The sequence below is a fragment of the Cataglyphis hispanica genome, chromosome 14, assembly GCF_021464435.1.
Source record: "Cataglyphis hispanica isolate Lineage 1 chromosome 14, ULB_Chis1_1.0, whole genome shotgun sequence".
NCBI classification, from domain to species: Eukaryota; Metazoa; Arthropoda; class Insecta; order Hymenoptera; family Formicidae; genus Cataglyphis; species Cataglyphis hispanica.
In genome coordinates this window covers 2,444,839-2,467,551 of record NC_065967.1, presented here as the reverse complement: position 1 = coordinate 2,467,551, position 22,713 = coordinate 2,444,839, and the positions used below count along the sequence as shown (strand labels likewise).

The window sequence follows — 22,713 nt, the reverse complement described above, 5'->3', positions numbered from 1 at the left end:
GAACGTGGGAAAATTCTTTTCTGCGTAAAAAAAAAGGGAGGACGTAAAACCGTAAACGTACTCCTAGAAAGCGACCGGCGATGCCCACCGACTTCAGCAAACGATTACCCGGTCTCGAGGCGAGAGAGGGACGACGAGGGCGCACGTGCGGCGGTGCCACCGAGAACAGAGAGTCCCGCTCGGTGTCCCCCGAGACGGGGGCACGACAACAGCAACACGAGGACAATCGAAGGGGAGGAGGAGGAGGAGAAGGAAGCGCCGGCAGCGAATACGGCCGATCAGACTCGAGATTCGGCCGACGGTCCCCAGGGTCGTCGCCCGAACCCGAGGACAACTCCTCAACTTCTGGCGACGAAGGTACCCTCTTCTTGCACGCATGCATACGCGCAAGTTTACTGTGTTTTGTTTGCGCTGAAATTTTCACGACCAGTTTTTTTCGCCAACCGGATCTATCCGTCGGAAACAAAGGACGCTCGCGTGTCTCTTGCACGTTCGAGCATTCAATCATACAATTTGTTCGATTTGTTCAAACTACAAGGTTGATTTGTCAATTTTTTTTTTGTTAACAATAATAATAACGACAGAACAACGATACAAATGCACACACATACATATTTAAAAATGAGATACTTTGCAAGAGACTTTAATGATGTTTAGATGAAAATTAATGGAAAGCAATTATCCGCGTAATGAGTTATGTCACAAAGTAGTCTTCAATATAGCTTTTGAGGACATACGAAAATGCGTGAAATATATATGTCGTTAAATGCGTCAGGAGAAGTTGCCTGTATAATTAAATTTAAACTAAAATTAGAATAAGTTTTATGATTTCAATAAAATTATTCTCAACAGCTAACTATTAAAAAGATATTCTTATATAATTATTTATATAAATGTATTATTAAAACGTAAGATTATTTTTATCTTTAAGTGGAAATAAAAACGGACTTATTCTTAGCAAAAGAGAGATTATATGGATATGAAAAGAAGAGATTCTTTCTTATCATATCAAAACATTCGATCATAATCTCCTGCGAGCATTTGACGCAGAATAGAGCAAGTTTGACGGAATTTTCACATTGAAAAAGCACTCCTGGGATTTCGCGCGAGTTGTTGATCGTGGCTCTTTGAGAAATCGAGATTCACAAAGTTGCGGGGAATACTTCGATGACAGAGGTCGACTGGGAAATCCTAGATAGCTCGGTCGAAAGCGGAGACAGTCCTGGTCGCGTGGCACAGAGAAAGCGTTAATAGCCACGTTTGATCCACTCGCATGGTGCCTTTGCGCTTTATACATTTACCGCAACGTAAGTGTGCCATTTAGTCTAAAAATGGGATAGCGCAGTTGATTTCTCTCTTGTTGACTTTAGCACGAGATATTAAAGGTGACTATACGCGATTCGCGAATTTTTCGATCAGAAAAATATATTTTTGTAATCCTTGAAAGTATTAATTTTTCTAGATTTATTAGATAAATCTGAAGATAAGAATTTACATCAACTATTATATGCTTGCCAGTCTTTTCAACTCAAAAATTGCAGGAAAAATTGATCGTACGATTTCATCTCGATTTTTAAAAATTCGATAGACCGACCGAAAAATATTTTTGTGCTAAATCCTATATACGTTTTTTATCTCGAGCATTGCAGAAAAAGCGAAACTTGAAAGAGAAGAGAGGTTCTGGGAATATTTCCGATGATGATATACCTCCGTGTTTCCTTGCTCAAATCTTTATGCTCGATACACTCGACTTATTTGTCTCTCCACCGTTTTTGCGCTTTACAAAAAAATAAAAATTCAAGTTCAAACAACTAACAAGAGTGCTGCTTTATTTCTAGACAAATAATTGACGATCAATACGGTTTTTTCAAGCATTTTCCTATTTAGTTCTTTTTCTTGTTCAATCGTCTTTTTAGTTGACACAAATACTTTTTCCTTTGAGATATTTTTATATTCTCTTATTTATCCTTTGTGAAATACACAGTATGTGCCATAATTTCTTTCAAATTAATATTTAACAGCAGATTTTTGATAAAATAAAAATGTACTTCTTTTTTTATAAAAAAGATCGAATGCTTAACGCGGTTGTTAAATTTTAAGTATTTAAACTATATTTTAAATAGATTTTTCAATTATTGGATTGCTCTATAAAAAAATAAAATGTTTAAAAAAAGATTAATAGAAAGGTCAAACATTGGTGCAATAATTTTTTTCACATCTTAATTATTTTTATCATATTACTATATAAAAACGTTTCGATACGCCGCGTATTTAGACGTAATCTGCATATAAATGTATAAACTATTGATTTCGGCCGATCGTTCTCGTCAAGATCGCATCGTTACGAGAGGCAATACATTGATATTCCAGCGACACTCGAACCGCTGAACTGGCAACTCGATGTGCGTTTTCTGTCGTGGCGCGATCGAGGCTTTTTCCTCGAGACTTTTGTGACTACATCGATTGCACTCGAGAGGCCTAAAAGCGCCGAAGCCATCTCGCAATGTGCCAATCCGCAGTGTTCGAGAATATCCGTCGGCTTTGTTCGCGATATCTGTCACTATTCTCAGGGAATACGTGTTTTGTGTCTTGGTACACAAGATATAATCTTTATAAATTTTCAATTTGCCTTCTGAAATTTTGCAAAATTTAAAGCATTCGTGTTTCAATATTCTGTTAGAAGGAGAGCAAAAGAGTCACACGAAAAAGTTTTTTAGAAAACAAACAATTTAATTACATAAATTATTTTTAAAAAAAATGTATAAGATTGTATTGATTAATTCAAACAAAATTTCTAACGTCATATTTTCTGTCTTTTTTTCAGGTGAGTATTCGATGAAGTTAATAGAGGCGTCTAGTCATTTTTCTGCGGCGTCAGGTATTTATGATACTCATTTACATATAATCGAATCTTAATTTACAATTGGACAATCTAATATTTCCTGAGAAAAAAGGAAAGGCAATTCTCTCCGAAAGAATGTATAATTACAACTTTAATCTTCGAAAAAGAAATTTCCTTCTAACCGCTATCGCGGAAATCGTATTCATTGATTTCCTACTTTTACCTTTTTACCGTGTGGTACTTTTTCAGCAAGAAAGAGCTCGCAATATAGGTCTCGTAAACTAATGTAAGTAAACGCGCGCTATCACTATTGTTCGGGTTTTAAGAAGGAGCGATTAATCTTAAGAACTTAACTCCAGCGAGGGCACCATTTGATTTAATTTCATTCGATTGTTTTTCACATCGGCATTTTTTCTATAACGTCACAACGTTTCTTTGCCGACACAAAAGGCTGTTCATTGTTCACAGGGAACGTACTTTGAAACTCTCACGCGAAGTTGGAACGTTTCCTCGTATTCTCTTCGACAGAGAAAGACATTGTATCGATAGCTTCAACCAACATCATTGGCATTCTTCTGAGACTAATATTTAATTGCGCGTTCTAATTGCGCCGAAAGCCCCGAGGCTATCAATCAAACTCACTGCATAATATTGCTACTTGCGTTCCTCATAAACGTCGACATTGCGTTGAAGTTTGCCAGCAAATTACTTCCCACTCATTAATTTGATTACAACATTCACTGATGCAGGTAATCGTGAATAAATTATGACGATCATTGCTTACTCGAAATTTATATATTAATCTAACTTGATATATTTTAAGATGTATTATAAAAATTATCAATTATATAATTATTTCATATTATTATATAATTATTATATAATTATTTAGTCTGTCTGATCGTTTTATATCATAAATTAATTTTATCTTTTTTTTTTACGTTCAAATAATGTCTATTTCTGAGATCAATTTAGAATTTCATAAATTAATTATGAACGTTTTGGAATTACACACACTACGAAGAATCTGCAATGTATTTATCATAATTTGTTTAACACGACAATGTATGCGTATTGAATATTTAAGTGAGATGTAAATTCGATATTCCGAATTATCGAATTGCGTTTAATCACTGTTCCCAGATTAACAAGAGAATTAATCATATATTTGTAAGTAGAAAGTTGGTTTCTCAAACATTCAGATTCTCCTCTCTTTCTCCCTCCCTATCTCTCTCTCTCTCTCTCTCTCTCTCTCCCTCTCTTACACATTGATTCTGAGTATGCTCGGATAGATGGTTGCAAAGAAGGTATATATCATTAATAACTTCCTCCGCTAATGTCGATAGCACTCGAGTATGTAGAACGCGCAAAGCGCATTTAGATCGAGAATCTCCGAGTTTCCAACAAAACTTTCGGCATGTCTCGTCTCGCATATTTGCTAAGTTGCACTTATTTACATTCACTACGTAGGAAAAATAAATTTACGTAACTTGTTCTTTTACGGCGAAGAAAGAGGTCGAACATTTCGTTTCATGCGACGAGAGAATTTCCTGAATTCGACACACCGTTACACGTCAACAAAACATAAGTCTACGTGGATCAAAAAAATATTGTCTCACGTGCTCGTGTTTTTTGTTTGTATCTTTTCGCCTGACAAGAGAGCTGCAATGTTTACTCCTCCTCCTCCTCCTCCAGTCTAATTCTACTTTTGATCAAACTTCGAGGAATGTACGAGAGACAAAGATTTTCATTAATATCAACATCGCGGTACGATCGAAACTTTACCGCGAATTAGCTTCAAATTTCATCAAGTTCACGAGTCTCGTTTACGGCTAAGTTTTCGTAGCTGTCGACGTCTGGAACATAATGTCGACCGAGAGATTGTAACTTAAGCGCCGCCTTCGCCGTCATCGTTTTAATTATATCCAACTGGAAAATATCGAAGAATCGCTCAATCGACAAAGTTGACGATGATAGTTCGCGTCGTTACACGTTGCTCGAATTATTTTAACCCGAATAACCGGAAGACAAAGAGCTCTTATCAAAATTTCTAAAAAGTTATCGATCCCACCGTTTCATTTCTAGATTCTCTGTTTGTACACTGAGAAAAAAAAGTTGTTGATTTGATTAAATGTGTTCAACTGATTATTATTTCTTTAATTGAAATATTTAAGTATTTAAGTTAAATACGACATATTAAATTTAACATGACATATTTGACTTAAATACTTAAGTATTTCAATTAAAAAAAAATAATAATCAGTTGAACACATTTAGTCAAATCAACAACTTATTTTTCTCAGTGTATATTTTTTTAGATACATCCCGTAAATCTTTCCCTAGGATCGCGAACCAAGCCTTTGAAACGTTCGTGGAAAGTGATTTTTGACGATGTTGGTTCCATTTGCTTTTGGATGCTAATGTATGCAAATTATGTACCGACATAAATGCATAAATTTTTAACCGCATAAACAAGAAAATAAAGAAAAATAGCGTATCAAATTATATTGTAATGAGTATGATTTTAGCATATTCATTAAAAAAGAAGAATGCTGGGTATCTTGCTGGGTATTAAACATTTTGACGGAAAATATGTTCCGAGGAGAGAAAATTACCTCTTGTTATAGTAGGGGATTTAATGCAGTCCACAGCGTAGCATCTCCGTTCTCTATAAATCATCCGCGTGGGTCTCGTTGTATAACCGGAAACGATGATCGGTTATCTCACAGCTGGATGCGGTTCCGTTTCGCACGATACTCGGCTGTGTAATAATTACATTTGCCGACGTTAATGGACGATTAATTATTTTCTTGCAAGCAAGCGCGATCGCCGAACTCTTCCGCGAATAAACCGACCTGTCGAGTAATTGATTATGGGATATTGTTTACGATTCTCTCGTGTGCGAGGTAAAAGTGTGCAATATTACAACAGCCGTTTCGAATTGCCGACCTGCTCTTTCCTCCTTACAACGGTTGAATCCGTCGTTAAAAGCTACTCCTCGTTAACGAGTTTCTTGCGCATCTCTGCCTCCAGCAGCACCGATAAATCGTCCAATTTAGAACGACGAACCGCGCGCTTACGTCCAAGCTGTAAATTCGCGTCTATTCGGCCCGAACGATAAAGCCGAGAAGCTTTTTCTGCCTTCGCGAAGAGGTCCTTCATCCGTTTCGTTTATTTTAGGAAACAGGTGACAAACAACGAAAAAAAAACAACAATAATCAAGATATATTGAGAAAATATTTAAAAAATAGGAAATTTTAGCCATGTATTTTTATTATTTGAGAAATTAGTGACTATAATAAATGGGCTGCAATTTAGTTGTTTCTACATCCAGTTTGAGGAAAACGTCTTCGCGTTTCTCAACGTTCAGCGAAATAGACACATTTTTGTTGTCGGCAACATACTTGCCAAAATTTCCGGCTGCATGTCGGTAGCTTGGCAGCAGCGTATAATAACAGCGCCATAAATCAATGCCGGCTGCAGATCCTCGCTTGCTTTAAATCCGCCCTTTTTGCCGACCCTTCGGAATAACAGGGAATGCGTTCTAGTCTTAGCGAGTATTACAACTACAATTATTATCTACGAAAGACGGGAGAAAGACATTTGGTTTCTCTTATTCTCAGGACGCGACCCAAAAAACATCCTGCTTTCATGTTAGATTATGTTGAATGCTATTGAGCCCAAAGGCAATAATTATCGCGGCAAAAATATTAACATTTATTGTCTCAAGTATTGAACGAATTATTTATAATATTTAAAGCGCGATTCTAATTTCATAATTGAACGGAGAAAAAGGTGAAGTACAACTAAACCTAAATGTCAAACCGATAAAGTAAAAAACATTCTGTTTCGATGGCGCATTCAGCCATCATCGTCTTCAACCCACGAGAAATGTCATCGTAATGTCATGCAGATCACAATCGATATCACTATAAATGTGCGAATATGGAAAAAGAGCTGAGATGATTGAATTATTTTCTCATCGAATATTAATAATTCGTAAACGTGGATTTTCTTGGAGGAAAGCGAATGGAATGCATTTGGCGACCAATTTCGATCATTAATCAGATGGTGCGGACAGCAGGCGGCCCCATGGATGAAACGGTTGGGAAAGTGTGCTGAGCACGCCAAATCTCACCGCATTCGAGAATCAATCGCGAATGCTAATGACCCGACAAATTTTCCGATTGTTCGCCGGCGACTAATATATCTCTCGCTCGCGTGATAAACGATCGCGACGGATCAAGGTCTGGCGCGAAAAAGTTAGCGAGGAGTTTCAACATTCTTTCCCATTGGCGGTGATTTTGAAAAAAAATAGATTTTTCACTATTTGTGACGATTGGATAATTGCTTTGCTTTTTTTCACGATGAATATGAACATTAAATGAGAAATAGTTTGGGACTATCTAATCTTTTTATGCCTAATAATAAATAGCCGAATTATGCTTAATAATAATAATGTTTTCAATGATACTTTTCTTTAGAAATTTCCTTTTATCGAACAACGTGATCTATCTATGTAATATTTCTATTTTTATTGTCTTTTATAATTTTCGAGATTATCAATTGTAGAGAGTGTCTTATTCTCAGAAATGTTTAGATAGCTGCATAATTAGCTACATCTTTTTCTGCAAATATGCACAGTTGCTAATGCATCGGTCCATCGAGAAAATCAAATTGCCAGTTTCTTCTCTTTTTTTATTTTTAATCAAATGACCTAATTTATGCCCCCACACTCTTCCGAGCCTTCTTGCTTTCGGCGACATTGCAGGAAGAAAGAAGCCTCTAGCCAATTGAAATCCGCAACAAAAGAGGGCAAAATGAAACCTTTTCTCCGAGGAAACCGCCGCAAGAGGAGACGAACTATCTTTGTGGGTCGGGATGCAAGCGACGGACTTCATTGAACATTCCTTTCTCTCTTCAAGATTCGTCCGAGGATAGAGTATCGCGGCTATTATCTCCTTCGACGAAATCACCGCATCAAGTAGAGTTCGACAAGATAATCAGGCATCTAGTGTGAAAGAGATTCAACCAATAGCCTATGCAGCCTATTTTCAATCGAAGAATGATTTTCGATTAAAGTAAAAAAAAAATAAAAGTTACTGGAATATTCCAATTGAGAGAATTATCTTTTTTTCCGAAAAAAAAAAAAAAAAGAAAAAGTTTTGTCAATTTAATATAATATAAATTTTTGTTATTCGTTTCCTCTCTTTCTCTCTTTCTTCTTATCTCTATGCTTAATACATTTTTTAACCTAATTTTTTAAGTCTTTCTTCTCTCCTACATGATATTACATTCTCGCCATCTCATTTTGAATTTATTTTTCCTCTCGGAAGTTAAACTTCCGAAATTTGCTTATTATGCTTTTCAGTGGCCGGTTAAAGAGATAACTAGTAAATTATATACTTGAACTAGCTGCGCCTATATATGAGAATTTATTTCCGCGGCGTTTAGTCGCTGATGCATTCACATAGTCCAGAATATGCAGTTTTCAGATGCGCGAGAGGCCTTTCTTTTGGCATCTGTGGCTTTATTTTTTCTATCCCCAGCCTCTCGCCGAAACTTTCGTCTCATTTAAAAAAATGTTCCGACGATATTACCACGCACGTGGCGCGCAGTGACAGAAAGTGGTTTCTTCGTGCTAGAATATGGACTATGTATCCGCTTACGTAAATGCCATTCCGGAATTGGATTCGGCAAAACGACCAAAAAACACATGGCTCTGCAATATAGGGATTGATATTTATTCTCATTCCGACATTCAGAAGCAGAAAGCATAAAGTATATTTAAGTAAACTTTCTGATACAATATACTTTATAATCTTTGCTGAAGTAATGAACAAGAGTTAAATATAATCAGAGAAGCAGTAAAATAATAATGGGAAAGAATGAAATAAAATTATTTTACTATTTGAGAAATATCAAATTACATTTAAATTCTCTCACTAAAACGCAATTAAATTTTGTGGAAATAAAATTAAATTTGATAATTATACATATATATTAAACTATTAGCACATTTTTGAGTCACGCATACGTTCTATAGTTTGGAAAACAATACTCAATATGGAACAATTTTAATTTCTTTTATTAAATTTATCCACAAAGTTGCATTCATCTTTTGTTAATGAATATAAAACGATAACTACTTCCTCGAAACTCTCGCCACTATTTTCCGGTATTTTATATTATTTTCGGTCAATGACAAATGTGCTTATACATATATATGCAACCGCCAATTTCCTGCATTGTCGAATAACGCGAAATAGGAAAATAAAGTGAGCACAGAGATCTGAATCATCGGCGCGGGTAAGCCTGCTTTTGTTTTGCAATATGCATCTAATCGATTTTTCTCGCGCACATATTTTTCTCGCGATTTTTTCCTCTTTCGCTTAGCTTTACGCGGTTGCTGCATGCGAAAAACCGTGTGATCAATGGAATATCACGGCTCGGTGCCTGCGAGAGATTTCGCCTTTGCCTGCATCGAACATGCCGACCGTATCAGATTTATCGATTATATATTTCGCGAGAGATGATGTCTATTTTTCGCGATTCTCCAAATCTCTGTAAAGCATCTGAATTTTAATCAATCGTCGAGTTTTTTCTTGTACATGTATATTTGCATATATATATAAAGCTATTGGACACATGTGCTAATTTTGCAACCATTCAGTCAACATACAGCTGCATAACTACGTAGGGAAGAGAAAGAGAGAGAGAGGGGGCACGCGTCATCTCCTGAGGCGGTCTCTCGGATGCAAATGAATCAGCATCAAACATGCATCCAGGCGCGAGTTCCGCAATCAAATCAGCCGTGCCCTCCGTATGCGGAATGCCGACATACGTCAGCGACCGGGCAAATTAAGACGATTCAGTACAGATGGCTTTTGACGCGCATCGAATTAGTCCGTCGTAATTGCGTTCCACGAACATCAAGACAATTAATTTGTCATGCAAATAATTGCAAAGGCGTCTTTGTACTTCGGAGGCTTTGATCGTTTAGAGAATACCTATGTCCTTTAATAATGCCTATTCGCCGTGCCCTTGCGTTTCCGTTTGTCGGCAAATCTCATTTCCGGAATACTGATACACTGATTTATGTCACATCATTTGAACTCAATAGAATAAAAATAAATTTTATTTAAAAATTATACAGTATTATTCGTAATTCGTTTATAATTTATGAATAATAGAGATGAGAATGATTCGTAAAATTCCAACCAGATTTTTTATACCGTTCACGAATCACGCTTCGCGAATCGCGAATGTGCATAGTTGGTGCTCTTCAATATTATTCTAATGCGCTCACGCAACACGCACATTTTTCCTCCATTTTTCATCTGCCTGCTTCTAGTTCGCAGCCGATTCCCCGCGGAGCGTATTTTATTAGGGCAAGTAACATTTCTTTATACGCTTCGTAAATTCCGCAGAAAGCTCGATTCCGCATCGAATTTCGGTAAAATATTCATATATACGTACATTACGGTAAGGGAGATACACTCGCATGTACATATTTTATTGCGATATCTCAAATCACGACGTTATATGGAAAGGTACTCACAATAATTAAACTCAAATATAAGCATAGCTGTACTAATATTTTCTCGCTCTTCAACTTTGCGTTTCGTGCTTTCAACATTTACATATTTTATTTTTTCGCAGAAAACATGTTTTTTCATATTTCTTTTCTATATTCAGATGGAGAGGATTAAATAATATTGTAGCGTTTTATTTTACACATTTTACGCTTTTTCAAGTGTCAAATAATTTCGAGTTCGATGATGAATGTTTTGCATTCGCACTTGGCATTGTGAAAGCGACGAAGTTACTATACAGTTGAATAGAACTCTCGTCGAAAATGCACGACAGGAAAATTAGCATAGCGTCTCGGACAATGAGAAAAGAAACCAGGAAATTAGCGCTGGAAATTGCGCCTTGTTGTAAAACGACGCGTCTGACCACGTGGCTCATTTATCACTGCAGACATTTGTCTTTAACATTTTCAACATTGATAAATGTCAGCTCGCTTGACACTTTCTGTCTTGTTTACACTCGACACTGCTATGCGAAACTTGAACGTTACGAGTTAAACAATAATTTTCGAGGAAAAAACAATATGAATTAAATAACCAATTAAAATACGTTACCGAAATAAATATTTTAATATAAGTTTTGAGGAGAATTGTTATAAAATTTTTTAATATTAAAGAGAGAAAAAAAAATTTAAATGCGAATTTCCACTTGAAGGAATATAAAATATAAACGCCATGTAAATTGCAGTGAAGTTTAGGTCTAAAGCGAGTCGAGAAAACGCAGGCCAGATTTTTTTGTCATCACACAAAAAAAAAAAATAATTCGTCCAATGTGCAGTTTTTAAAAAAAAATATAGCATATTTTTCTCTTATATTTGTCACGAACAATAGTCGACGAACATATATATTACAGATAAAATATTTGCGACATCCGCGCCAAACAACGAATAATTCCCTTTATCATACTCGCGACCGATGTTATTGTGCAACGATCTGGCTAAGCGAGGATCATAAAGTTGAGGGGAAATTCGCATTTATGGTCGTGGCCGCCATAAACGCGAAGCAGCTATTATTGAAACACGCATTCTTTACATTGTTACGATCTTCCAACAAGGGATTGTTCGAAAGCATTTACTGATCTATAATCCTATGTTCGAAGCATTGATTTATCTATAATTCTAATTTTATTCGCAAACCACTCATCTTTCTATTTGAATGGAATTAATATACTACATTGTTTTTTATATTAATATAATAATTAATGAGAATATAAAATATTATCGGAATATACTCGAGATATATTTAATTAATTTTTCATTTTACGATTCTATAATAATTAATAACTCACAGTATATATATATATATATATATATATTGCAAATTTGTATTATTTAAAACAGAATTAATTTTTATTGTCGTCGAAACATTATCGGAGAAGTGACCAGCGCGCGACTGATTAAATATCCGCTCTCGAAAGTTCATTTTCTCCTCGTAGAGCCAATAAGTCACCCTATTCTTCCCCTAGACCACCCGACCGTTAAATTAATATACCTACCGTCTGATGGTAGCTGTCGCCCTTTCCCGTTCATTGCTGTTCTCCGTCGCATCCTCTTTTAAGATTCGCCTTGGCATTGTCTTGATGAGAGTGGAAAATGAACAACGTCGGCTCGCTTTCTTATTGGCTGTTTGCAAAAAAAAATGCATTGCTTCTGCTACATTCTCTTATATTTAGGAACAATGTATTTAGTGTACATTTACAGTGCATTTACTCTCTTATAAAAACAACATTCTTTTAAAATATTCTTCTATAGCGAGACTAATTTTGATTAAAAACTCTTCGCGACTGAAAATAGCAATATTAATATATAACGAATCAATGTAATTAATTGCATCGAATTTAATTTTAATATTTTTGTAAATATATGATAAATAATAAAAAAAAATCGCAAACATTTCTGACTCTAGATTAAAAACTGCAAAATTTAATAACATTCTGAAGCAAATATGTATTGTGTGAAGACATTAAAACTTCTGATAATATGTTTCTTGTGAATATATTGTTTGATTAATGCATTTTTTTAACTCTCAAATGTCTCTTCATTATCGAATTCTGCTGCGTTAACTGGCTTAATTATAACTTATCGAGATACGAACAAAAGATGTACGTTTACCTTAGCATTCTCGTGTTTGCGAGAGGTCCACCAGAGTGCTAGGATATCGCAATTAGTGGCTCAGATGATTGACGATTTAATTGCGACGCGAGGCTCCATTGTCCGATCGAGATACGCGTAGCTCTCTCTCTCTCTCTCTCAGGGAGGGATTGCGCTATCGGCAATTTAAGCGCCTTTTCAAAGTACGTAGGAGGGGCAGGGAGGATGGACTGCGGGCATCGTGTCGCTGATAATTAACCGGCACACGTCGGAACGCTCCGGAAAGCGAGCACCTGCTATTTCTTTATCGGCGCGCCTGACGGTAATTAACTCTCTTCGACGTACCGATAAATCGGCCAATACAAATTCATTATATCGATCGACGAGACCCCCGATTACATGGACGTAATCAACTGTTAATGCTATTGAAGAGAAAAATTGAAGTTGCACGACTCTGCAATAATTTACGCTATTTAAATCTAGCTATATATAAATTATTATCGATATTTCATCCATAAAATTATAAATTTCGTGTCAGATAAACTTACAGTCTGGCAAATCTTGTGTTATTTATAAATAGAACGTTGTTTTAAACGCGTATTTTTACAAAATTTAAATATGATAACAGGAATATTTCTCAAGTCTGTTATATTGACTTAAGAATTGTTCGAAAGAATTGTTAGAAGAGCTAATCTAATAGAACTTCTTATCCACATTTTTCATGGACCATTAAGGTAATACAAACTACTTAACAATTGTGTAAATTATCGAATGTTAAAACCGGTCTGAAAGCATTCGATTCGCATTTTGGCCACGTTATATACCTGGTGCGCGTATATACACGGATGACCGAAACGTGCTAAACGCGTTAGTGTGTATTAGCGAACTAGTTAAACGGACCCTGGCATTTGCTCTCGGGACCTTGAAGTGCATTCGAGTATATATACGCAACGCAGCGAGATAATTACCTAATCACCGATCTCTGTAAACAATCTGCAAATAAATCTCGCTACTGTTATCACGTAACTTTAGGAAGCGAAGTGAAGAATTCGCGTTATATATAACTCGACATTGTCGACATGACTCTTATTGATAATTTATTAATAATAGAATTTTCCGCCAAGATTTATGCAAATCGATCTCTTCGCTTGCGTGACGATTTCTTACGTAACGCAAGAAATCAAGTTTCTTATCTCGCTATTCACGTAGTACTCAGCTAGAAATAACAGAATTTATATTTCTACATTTTTTAAATATCTGCACAGTTTTTTTCTTTTGCATGATTTGGAATCTATCTAGCTTTAAGTAACAGAACAGAAACAATTTTGAAATTAACAAAATTATTTGAAAATTTGGAAACTTTATTAAATAAAAAATATCGCTTCCTCTGAATTTTTTCACATATGCATATCCGCCTTTAGTTTTTTTTTTATATTATTTTACATGAGAATGTTCGAAAATTTATGAGCCCTTGTGAATACTCCCGCTTCTTCCTCTAAATAGCAATGTAGAAAGAGTGTAATTCTGAGCTGTCGAGATGCGATAAGAATTGTTACACGTCTCGAAAGTACCTCCGGGCAAGCTCACGAAGGAACACAAAGGCTCCATTTAAAAATTGAAATGCCACCGGCAGCCTGATATACGCCACTAGCTTTTGTGTGTCGAGAAATTCGCAATTTTGCATGAAAGGTGGATTATTTTTCCGAAAAATGAATAGAAGTTAATTTATCATAATCACATCTATATGTCTTTTATAAAAAAAAAAATAAATTAAGTTATATCTCAATACGCCTTTATAAATTACATTTAGAATTATTCGAATATTAAATAATATTTAATATTCGATAAATAATATTCGTTTAATATTCGTTAAATAATATTTAACAATATTAAAAAAAAAAATATTTTTAAATTTAAAATAGAGCGCATTTTTGTATCTCCGTCGTACTCTTTAAATTTGAATAGATCCTTAAATCTTTGACGGCTGAATTATAGAGTTTCTCGCCGGTGAATGTTTTCACATAGGATCCTTGCACAAACAGATGCAGTCAGGTAGCAATGACGTGTTCACATTTGCGATTCTCTCTCGTAATTACGAGAGTTACGTAATGTCACGCGGTACTACTCGTTATGCAGATGTAAGAATTCGCATTTATTTCCGCACTGTCATTTTCTTCCATCCCGATATGTATCCTTGCTAAAATGTTTTCGAAAAAAAATGTCTAAATTCACGCAAGACGCCATTCGAATTCTCGATAAATGTGATTTTGATTTATTTGCCTCTCGTGATTCAATCCCTCAAGATATCAGTCTGGAAATATTGAAATATTTAGAGATTCTGTACGAGGCTTTCTAAAGGTTTGACAGTGACACACTAATGCCTTTAAATCTGCAGGTGTTATGTTCTGAGAAAATAATTAATAATTTCTAATGTTCGTTTTCGGGGTACGCTTCAAAGTGAATTTTATAAATTATAAATCTACTCTATTTCTGTCTAAACTGTCTTGCATAAATCGAATGCAACTTTGTTTTTCGATTGGTATGCATCCTCCTATAAATCAGGATTTAACAAATTTAAATTTTACTTATTTACTGACAGAATTAACAGTAGCATAAATATTTATACATCTTCAACGTGTCGTAAAAGCAATAATTATTGTACTTTACGACGTCCCAAGAAAATCGTTAAATGCCGCCTTGAGTCGTTCGGGCCCTCCTTTTAACGCAGCTTCTCCTTCAATCCTGACAAATTGCCACGACATTTTCCAAAGTACCTCCGACACAATCGTGTCTTTAATCCATAAAAAAGTTCCTCCGGTTTATCGTTCGATAAACCTTGCTTTTTCTTTCGCGATACACGTTAGGGCAGAGATTATGACTTGACGTCTCTTGATCATCGTCTCTTGATCAGCGTTTCATCCTGTCTGTTCTCATTATCGCTAGACGACGATGTCTTAATAGCACGAATTTAACTCGAGAGCTGTTCTCATAAGAGCGCCATCGATGACGAACGACGACGACACGCGATAAAATGCTTCTTCTTCCCCATAAGCGTCTCGCGTTATCATCGTTAACGTTCTCATCTGACATTGTTCCGCGTCATTATCCATCGCCCGATACTTTAAACTACGGCACATTCTATAGGAAGGGAGATTCACCGCCGACTCGAATTATTCTCTTCCCATTTTCTCTTAAAATCTTATCTCGCAGTCGGGATTATAGTCTAAGTGCTCCTTTCCATTGTTTTATAGATACGAGGAAATAATTTACTTTTTTAAATAATTGAATGAAATTAAAAATTGTGTGATCTGTTTATTATATTAACTTGAAAAAAAATATTTTTTATTAATATTTTAGGAAATACTGAAAATATATATAATATATATATATATATATTACATATGTTAATTTTAACATTTAAAAAGAAATTAACTGTGTAACCGTAGACATTTCTAAAAGTCTCATTATTCTTGCCTTCTTTTAAAATATATTACAATAAAATATCAAATAAAATATATAAAAAGTTAGCGCTTCAAAAACTTTTTTGTTCAGAATTAAATAAAATTTATAAAATTTCAAAATCTAATCGAAATGTTTAGGTCCACCCTGTATATAAAAAATATTGCTCATTTGTATTTGAAAAACAACTTTTTCAGATTGAAATCAAAATTTATGCAGCTAGTTCTTTTAGAAAATATAACATCCCTTTGCTCCATTTACTTTGCGATTGTAATCATACTTGAATTCAGGTAGCAATAAAAATCCTCGGAGTCTGCACAAATAAAAACGAGACTCCACTCGGAGTCTTAAAATGAATTACGTTCATGATATACGCCTCATTCAGAGGACATGAGTCTGCATATCGAATCTTTTCACTGACTCGAATACGCGCCCGAGTTCCGCCCAATTGGAATCGGTGAATGTCTCCAAGTAAAGCAAGGATTTCTCTCCATGCGAGAAATGTCAAAGTTCAATCACCGTATGCACGTGGTGCACCAAGAATACAATCCTGTATCGCTCGATACTCGTCTAGTGTAATGTAATTTCTTCACGTCACATGTGAACGTTTCGCTGCTTTCATTGCCGATATTTCGAATTTGTTTGTAATTAAGTAAGTGACATGCGAAATTTTCATCTGCTTATGATGTTATTGCGATATTTTATTTTTAAAAACAATTCAAAGTTAGTTTTAAAATTATAAATTATTTAACATAATGCAATCAACTATTGCAAAAATTAATCGATAATTATATATCAAATTTAGAATTTAATTTAACGATAACTTTAATTAATAACTTTGATTAAATTCTGTGCCTCCTAAACCTTCTAGGTATGACACCAGTTGTTACCACTGCAAGGGGGATTTATGAGGGTGGTGTACTAGAATACTAATACCCCCGACGCAAGATGCTCGCGAAGCGTTCAAAACCGTATATCGCTAGGATGCTTTTATTAAGTTTTTATACACTGTGCCATAATGTACTCGAATCTTTAATAATTATAGGATATTGTAGGAGGAAGTTGTTTTATATGAGAAATTTTTTTTTTTTCGCAGCTGGAGCCGCTCCTGAGGAAACTAACCAAAGGTCCAGTTCTGCACACAATCGCCACTCTCTCACGAAGGGTAAGTTTGCAATAGATTCAGGGAAACTTTCCTTCAATCAAGCATTACATTATATCGAGCAGAAAAGATCACTGCATTGTATTGCGAAAAAAAAAATTAATACTACTTATTGATATATATTTGACAATAAATTAATAAAAATAAATCTAATTTTTGCGAAACAATCCTCAATTATTGCAACATTTTATATTTTATAAAGAGATGCGCGCAGCATCACTTTCGACAAATATCTTTATTATAGAATTGATACAATACAGTGCGCGCGCTCGTTAATTAATGCTCCATTTAATTTATCTAATTGCAAGATTATTGCTTTTTTTCTTTCTCTCTTTCAATTTATTTCTGTGTATTCTGACCTAGGCTTGTGACGACAAGCCTAAAGTATCGTGGAGTATTTGAGGAGAACTTTTCAGTATTTCATATCGAGTATGATGCTCGATGATATATCTCTCACGGCATTTACACGCTGGATTTGGGCATGATACTTTTCAATATCACGCTCTGTGTCCACCGATGTTTCTGTGGCCTTTTTGAGAGGACAGCTTGAATATCTATTTGTGGTACAAATAGTGATTTAGTCATACACAAACATGGCTAGTTTTTATACGCGAGGTCTGAAGAATACTTGACATTTCAAACACATTGTATTTTTAAGATGCAGAAAAATGATAAAACTTATTGAGTGAGAGATGATATTTTATGACTATTCTATGATGATATCATTATATAGATATATACATGTATCAATATGTATTATACACAGATTATAATTATAGATCTGTTTAAAAAATTATGAAAATTAATAACGACTCTTCCCTCTTATCTCTAAGCAGACATTTGTATCTTTTTATGTTTCTTTCTGTATGAATACTATCGATACATGTAAACGTTATATATTTAGGGTACATTATATTTATTATTTTAAGTTGTAAAAATTTGTCAAATTATTATAAAATTAAAATTTTTCTCTCTCACTCTGTAGTTTATTCAGACAATAATCAGAGAAACATTTTGGGAAACTTACGCGAGAATAATCAATTAGCAAAGTTGTATCTCGAATAAATTCAAAGTTTTCGATGAATTCTTACGGAACATTTGTAGATTGCTACGTCAACCGATATTCCATAGTCGATAATAACGATATTAATCTCACGCGGAAAACTATTTCCAATCCGTGGTGGCATCGAATGCACTATCGAATCGCGACAAATCCAAAGTACGACTTCTGGGTTATGGTAGATAACGAATGCAATTTTCGCAGTTTGATTGGCAAAACGATTAAATGGATTTAATAATATCTAAGTTGCGCGCTTTTGCGAGAGAAATCGTTAGTTTAATCAATTGCAAAAAGCGGTCACAAAATTGTTAATAAATTCTTTATTTAGCACGTGGCAATGCGTTAAAAATTTAATTCGAATAAAGGAAAGAACCCGTAATTTACGTAATTTTTTTTATTATTGCACGATATGTAATTTTATACGTCTCAATGATTAACGTAATTAATCTTTATCTGGATTAATGAGTTTGATGTTAAACAAGTATATATCTGTGTATGTAATTCGGGTAATTTATTAAATATGATATTAACTTACATACACTCTATACATATATTTATAATCATATAATCATAATTGAAAATATATCGTATAAAATTTTTTAAAGTGAATATTATCAGAGAAAAATGTGAGGGAAGAAAATGGAAAAATATCGCTTGTAGGAGAAATATTCGTATATATATATATATCTTTCCTCGGACCGTTTGCTCCTGTTTAAAAACTGGCGAGATACTTGTAAAGTGTTTAAAGCACCTTTATTTAACCACAAGACGGAACATTATTGAGAATTTAAATTTGAAATGTAAACGAATGTGCTCGAGAAGCACATTCGCTCATTAAATAGTAAAACATTAACATTTCTTCGGGGATGAAAAACGCAGATAATTTCAAACGTCATCCACTTTTTTGGCCTCCATTAAAATCGCGTACGTATGATTTCTATGATCTAATTTAATATTATTAGTTAAATCAGAAAAGTTTTTTTCATAAAATATTTTAAATACAATATAATCAATAAATAAAAACTGATAATGAGACATACAATCTAAATACATAAAATTTAAATAATCAAATCTAAAACGCCAACACATGTAACTAAAAACATAAAAATTATAAGAAATTAATGTAACTTAAAACAAAAAGTTTATTAAAATTATCTTGATATATCTAAAAGTATAAAAGATTTATTTATAATGATATATTTTTTTTTCTCTCCAGATATGTATTTATAAGAATATTATTGTGTCAATCTACACGATAATTATCAGTTTAACAATCGAAACACGTTCATCGAAGAACACCTCGTTATTCGAGTCGAGCGTCAACATTTCTTCATAGAATGTCATAGATCATTCACGTACTTTAAAACCCGCGCGCGTATCTGTTTGCATTCTGTACCACCACTCGAGCAAGGTTGACGAGATAGAATAGTCGAACGGATGAATGGTGGATTTGAGAGGAAAAGCCGGAGGTGGAAAGAAGGGAAAGGTGTAGGAGGAGAAAGATGGGAGGAAAGACACACAATCTTCGTGGAGAAGGCGGCAAGAGATGGGACAGACGGATTCCATTGTTTCCCGACCCACTTCCACACGAAGGGAGATTAACAGAGCCGTGTGTATCCACCGACGGATTTTCCGGCGTTTGAGCCTCCAAGATGGAGGCTGCAACTGCAGCTGCATGATAGATATACCGACTCGCACAAGTGCATCCCTTCGGGCGACACACTTGTGTGTCCCATTCGTTAAATTGTCTCTGTTACCTTATTGTCTATCCGTCTACCCAATCGTTTCAAAATTGCGGTAAAATGCTGTAAACCTCGTCATGAGAGAGAATTTTAATGAATACCGGCCTAAAAGAATACCGCGGGTAGAAGATTACTTATCGTTCAGAAATTCTTTTACGCAGTCACGTTCATTAATGAGCAGTTCTTTAAATCTTATTATATCTAAACAGTTCTACAGATTAATTACATCTTCTTTTTTTTCATTTTTTCTGAATTTATCATTTCTAAATTAAAAGGTATTTTTCTATGCTGCAAGTTAGTGAATATATTGAATTAATATCATTATACAAACTTTTTTAAATGATATTTTGCTCCATTCCATTTTAATTTCTTATTCAATTCGATCTTTTCGTGCACTGTATTTAACGCGTCCACACAAGCTTTTCATTTGCATTTCATTTGCTATTTCGTTCCATTTGTCAAAAACGGGAGAATTAATAGCGATATCGTGCGGAGGACAGGTTTCGGAGAGATAAATGGATCAGGTCGCATTGTATATCGATGCCTTTTCGAACAACGGAAGATTAACTGCTTCAGAAATTACATGCAATACTGGACGATGCATTTTGCACGATTATCTTCCGACGAAATAACGATATATCTATGCTCCAAAATCTTCCCAAGTTCTTACTTTTCACAATCGACGGACGAAATCTTTTTTGATCAGGGTAATAGACGGAAGAGAAGGGAATCGAAACACGAGCTTTTTTTTTATCACTTCAATCTACGATTATATGCGAAGTGTATAGAGTCTTTTATATTAATTTATATTAATTTAATGTTGATTATCTAGTTGCAAAATATCGGTTCAAAATCAATTATTGGAATCTTAGAAATTGTTTCAATCATTTTTAACGTAATCTTGAAAATATTGATAAAAGTACAATGTGGTACACAGGTGCGAACGATAAAATGTTTCTGCTTCCATAATCCACGAATTCGCAAAGTTGAAGAATAGGTATTTGACATTTTTAAATGATTAAGTGAACAGATACAATAACACATACTAAACCATGTGCTTTACACATTATGCATTTCTCGATTCTTTAATTTTTAATTTTTAAACGCTCTACACTCGAGCATCTACAATTTTATTGAATATCGAGTTTTCTCAATAACTCGATACAAATTCATTTTTCGAACTATATTTACATACACGAATCTTCCTAATTTTCTTTTTCGATAAAAAATAAAAAAAAGAGAGATTCTATCGCCCGTTATTTGAAAAATCCAGCGCTGCTTTCATCGAAAACTCTCTTCTACCTACTTGCGACATGAGCCTGTATTTATGGATTCATCGAAACATTCTTTTATGTCATATCTCTCATCTTCCCTCATTTTCTCTTTCTCGTTTCCGTTCGATTCTGCGTCCACATTATTAATGACATGTATTTCTCATCCACATTATTAATGACATGTCCAATTATTAGCGGTGTGCCCATCCTGCTTTCGCACTCTTTTCCACCCACCTGGTATTTGCAATCAGCAACCGGAAACCACATTGGCAGCTCGGCAGTCGTTCCCGTTGACGCTCGTCGGAAACGGATCGTCAACGAAGGACGAAAATAAGCCGGCCGTATTGCAACGAATGCAAGAGAGAGTGGGGCTTCTATCGGATTGAAACGATATCGGGTGCATAGCGAACGACTTCGTTGGAACCGGTTGTGTATGCGTGAGATAACGAGCTGCCGATCGATACTTCATCATTCGACGTAAATTTAATTTCGAACGTAGAAATTTATTAATGAGTTTGCGCCGTGTTGCAGAGAGAGAGAGAGAGAGAGAGAGAGAGAGACGGATAGATTTATTAGTAGCGCAATTTAATTATCATTAAATAAACTCTAAAAGGGATCAGATATTTAATTTTGAACAACACATTCGAAATAATAATATCGTTAAGTAAGTAAGGTGTATCGCGGTCGAATAAATCGTCCTTTATTTAGTATATAATCTTCATCTTTCGTCAACACGGATAATACTTATTGCGCGAGTTTTACCCGCGCCACAATCCAGAGAATGTGTATCTTTTTGAATTTATCTTCCGCAGAACAAACAATGCACTGGTTCGCGCAGATCGGCGGCGACGAAGATTCCCTCGCTTTGTCAGGTATACCCTCGGGTTGATTAACGTGTTCTGATAACGTTTGTGAGTGTGGTGTGGAATTTTTTTTCTTTCTCTCTTTCTGGTTTTTTTTTTTTTTTTAATATGTTAAAAGAACGGTCGCATTCAATTGTTCATCGAGGATCAACCGAGATTATATTCCGATTCGTTGCATAACGCATTCGTGCACAAAGCACGTTTGATCTTTCAAAACCGCTGATGAAATAAAAGATGATATCTTTGATTCAATTTTTTTTTCTAAAAAAGATCTGTATGGTATATTATATTATACCAATAAAAGATTAATGTGTGCTTTTATGTGATAATATGGGCAATTTGATATTAAAATGTTGATACTACTATTAGAAAGACTAATACTAGCTGACTATATTTGCTCGTATTAATACCCTTATTTAACAGAGAACGTGACAATTACTGATGTAGAATTTTGTTTACACAAGGATCGGATTCGACTGGCTGTAAATACAGCGTGAAAGATCGAATAATCACGTCCGAGTGTTAAATGTGTGGGTGTAGATCGTGACATATGATTCATTTGTTCTTTTGGCTACTGACCGTACAATAATGTTGCTCGTTGTATTCTCAATTGCGTATAGGTCTGTCAA

General features: G+C 34.8%; 1 protein-coding gene across 1 annotated transcript in view; it reads left to right on the top strand.

The window, feature by feature from the left end:
* LOC126854535 (inner centromere protein) overlaps window positions 1-22,713 on the top strand; it is a 40,446-nt gene that overhangs the window by 1,423 nt on the left and 16,310 nt on the right. The window contains 3 exon segments of the mRNA XM_050601394.1: window positions 68-357; window positions 17,080-17,148; window positions 22,034-22,093. Of these exon segments, the coding sequence (XP_050457351.1) occupies window positions 68-357; window positions 17,080-17,148; window positions 22,034-22,093 (419 nt within the window).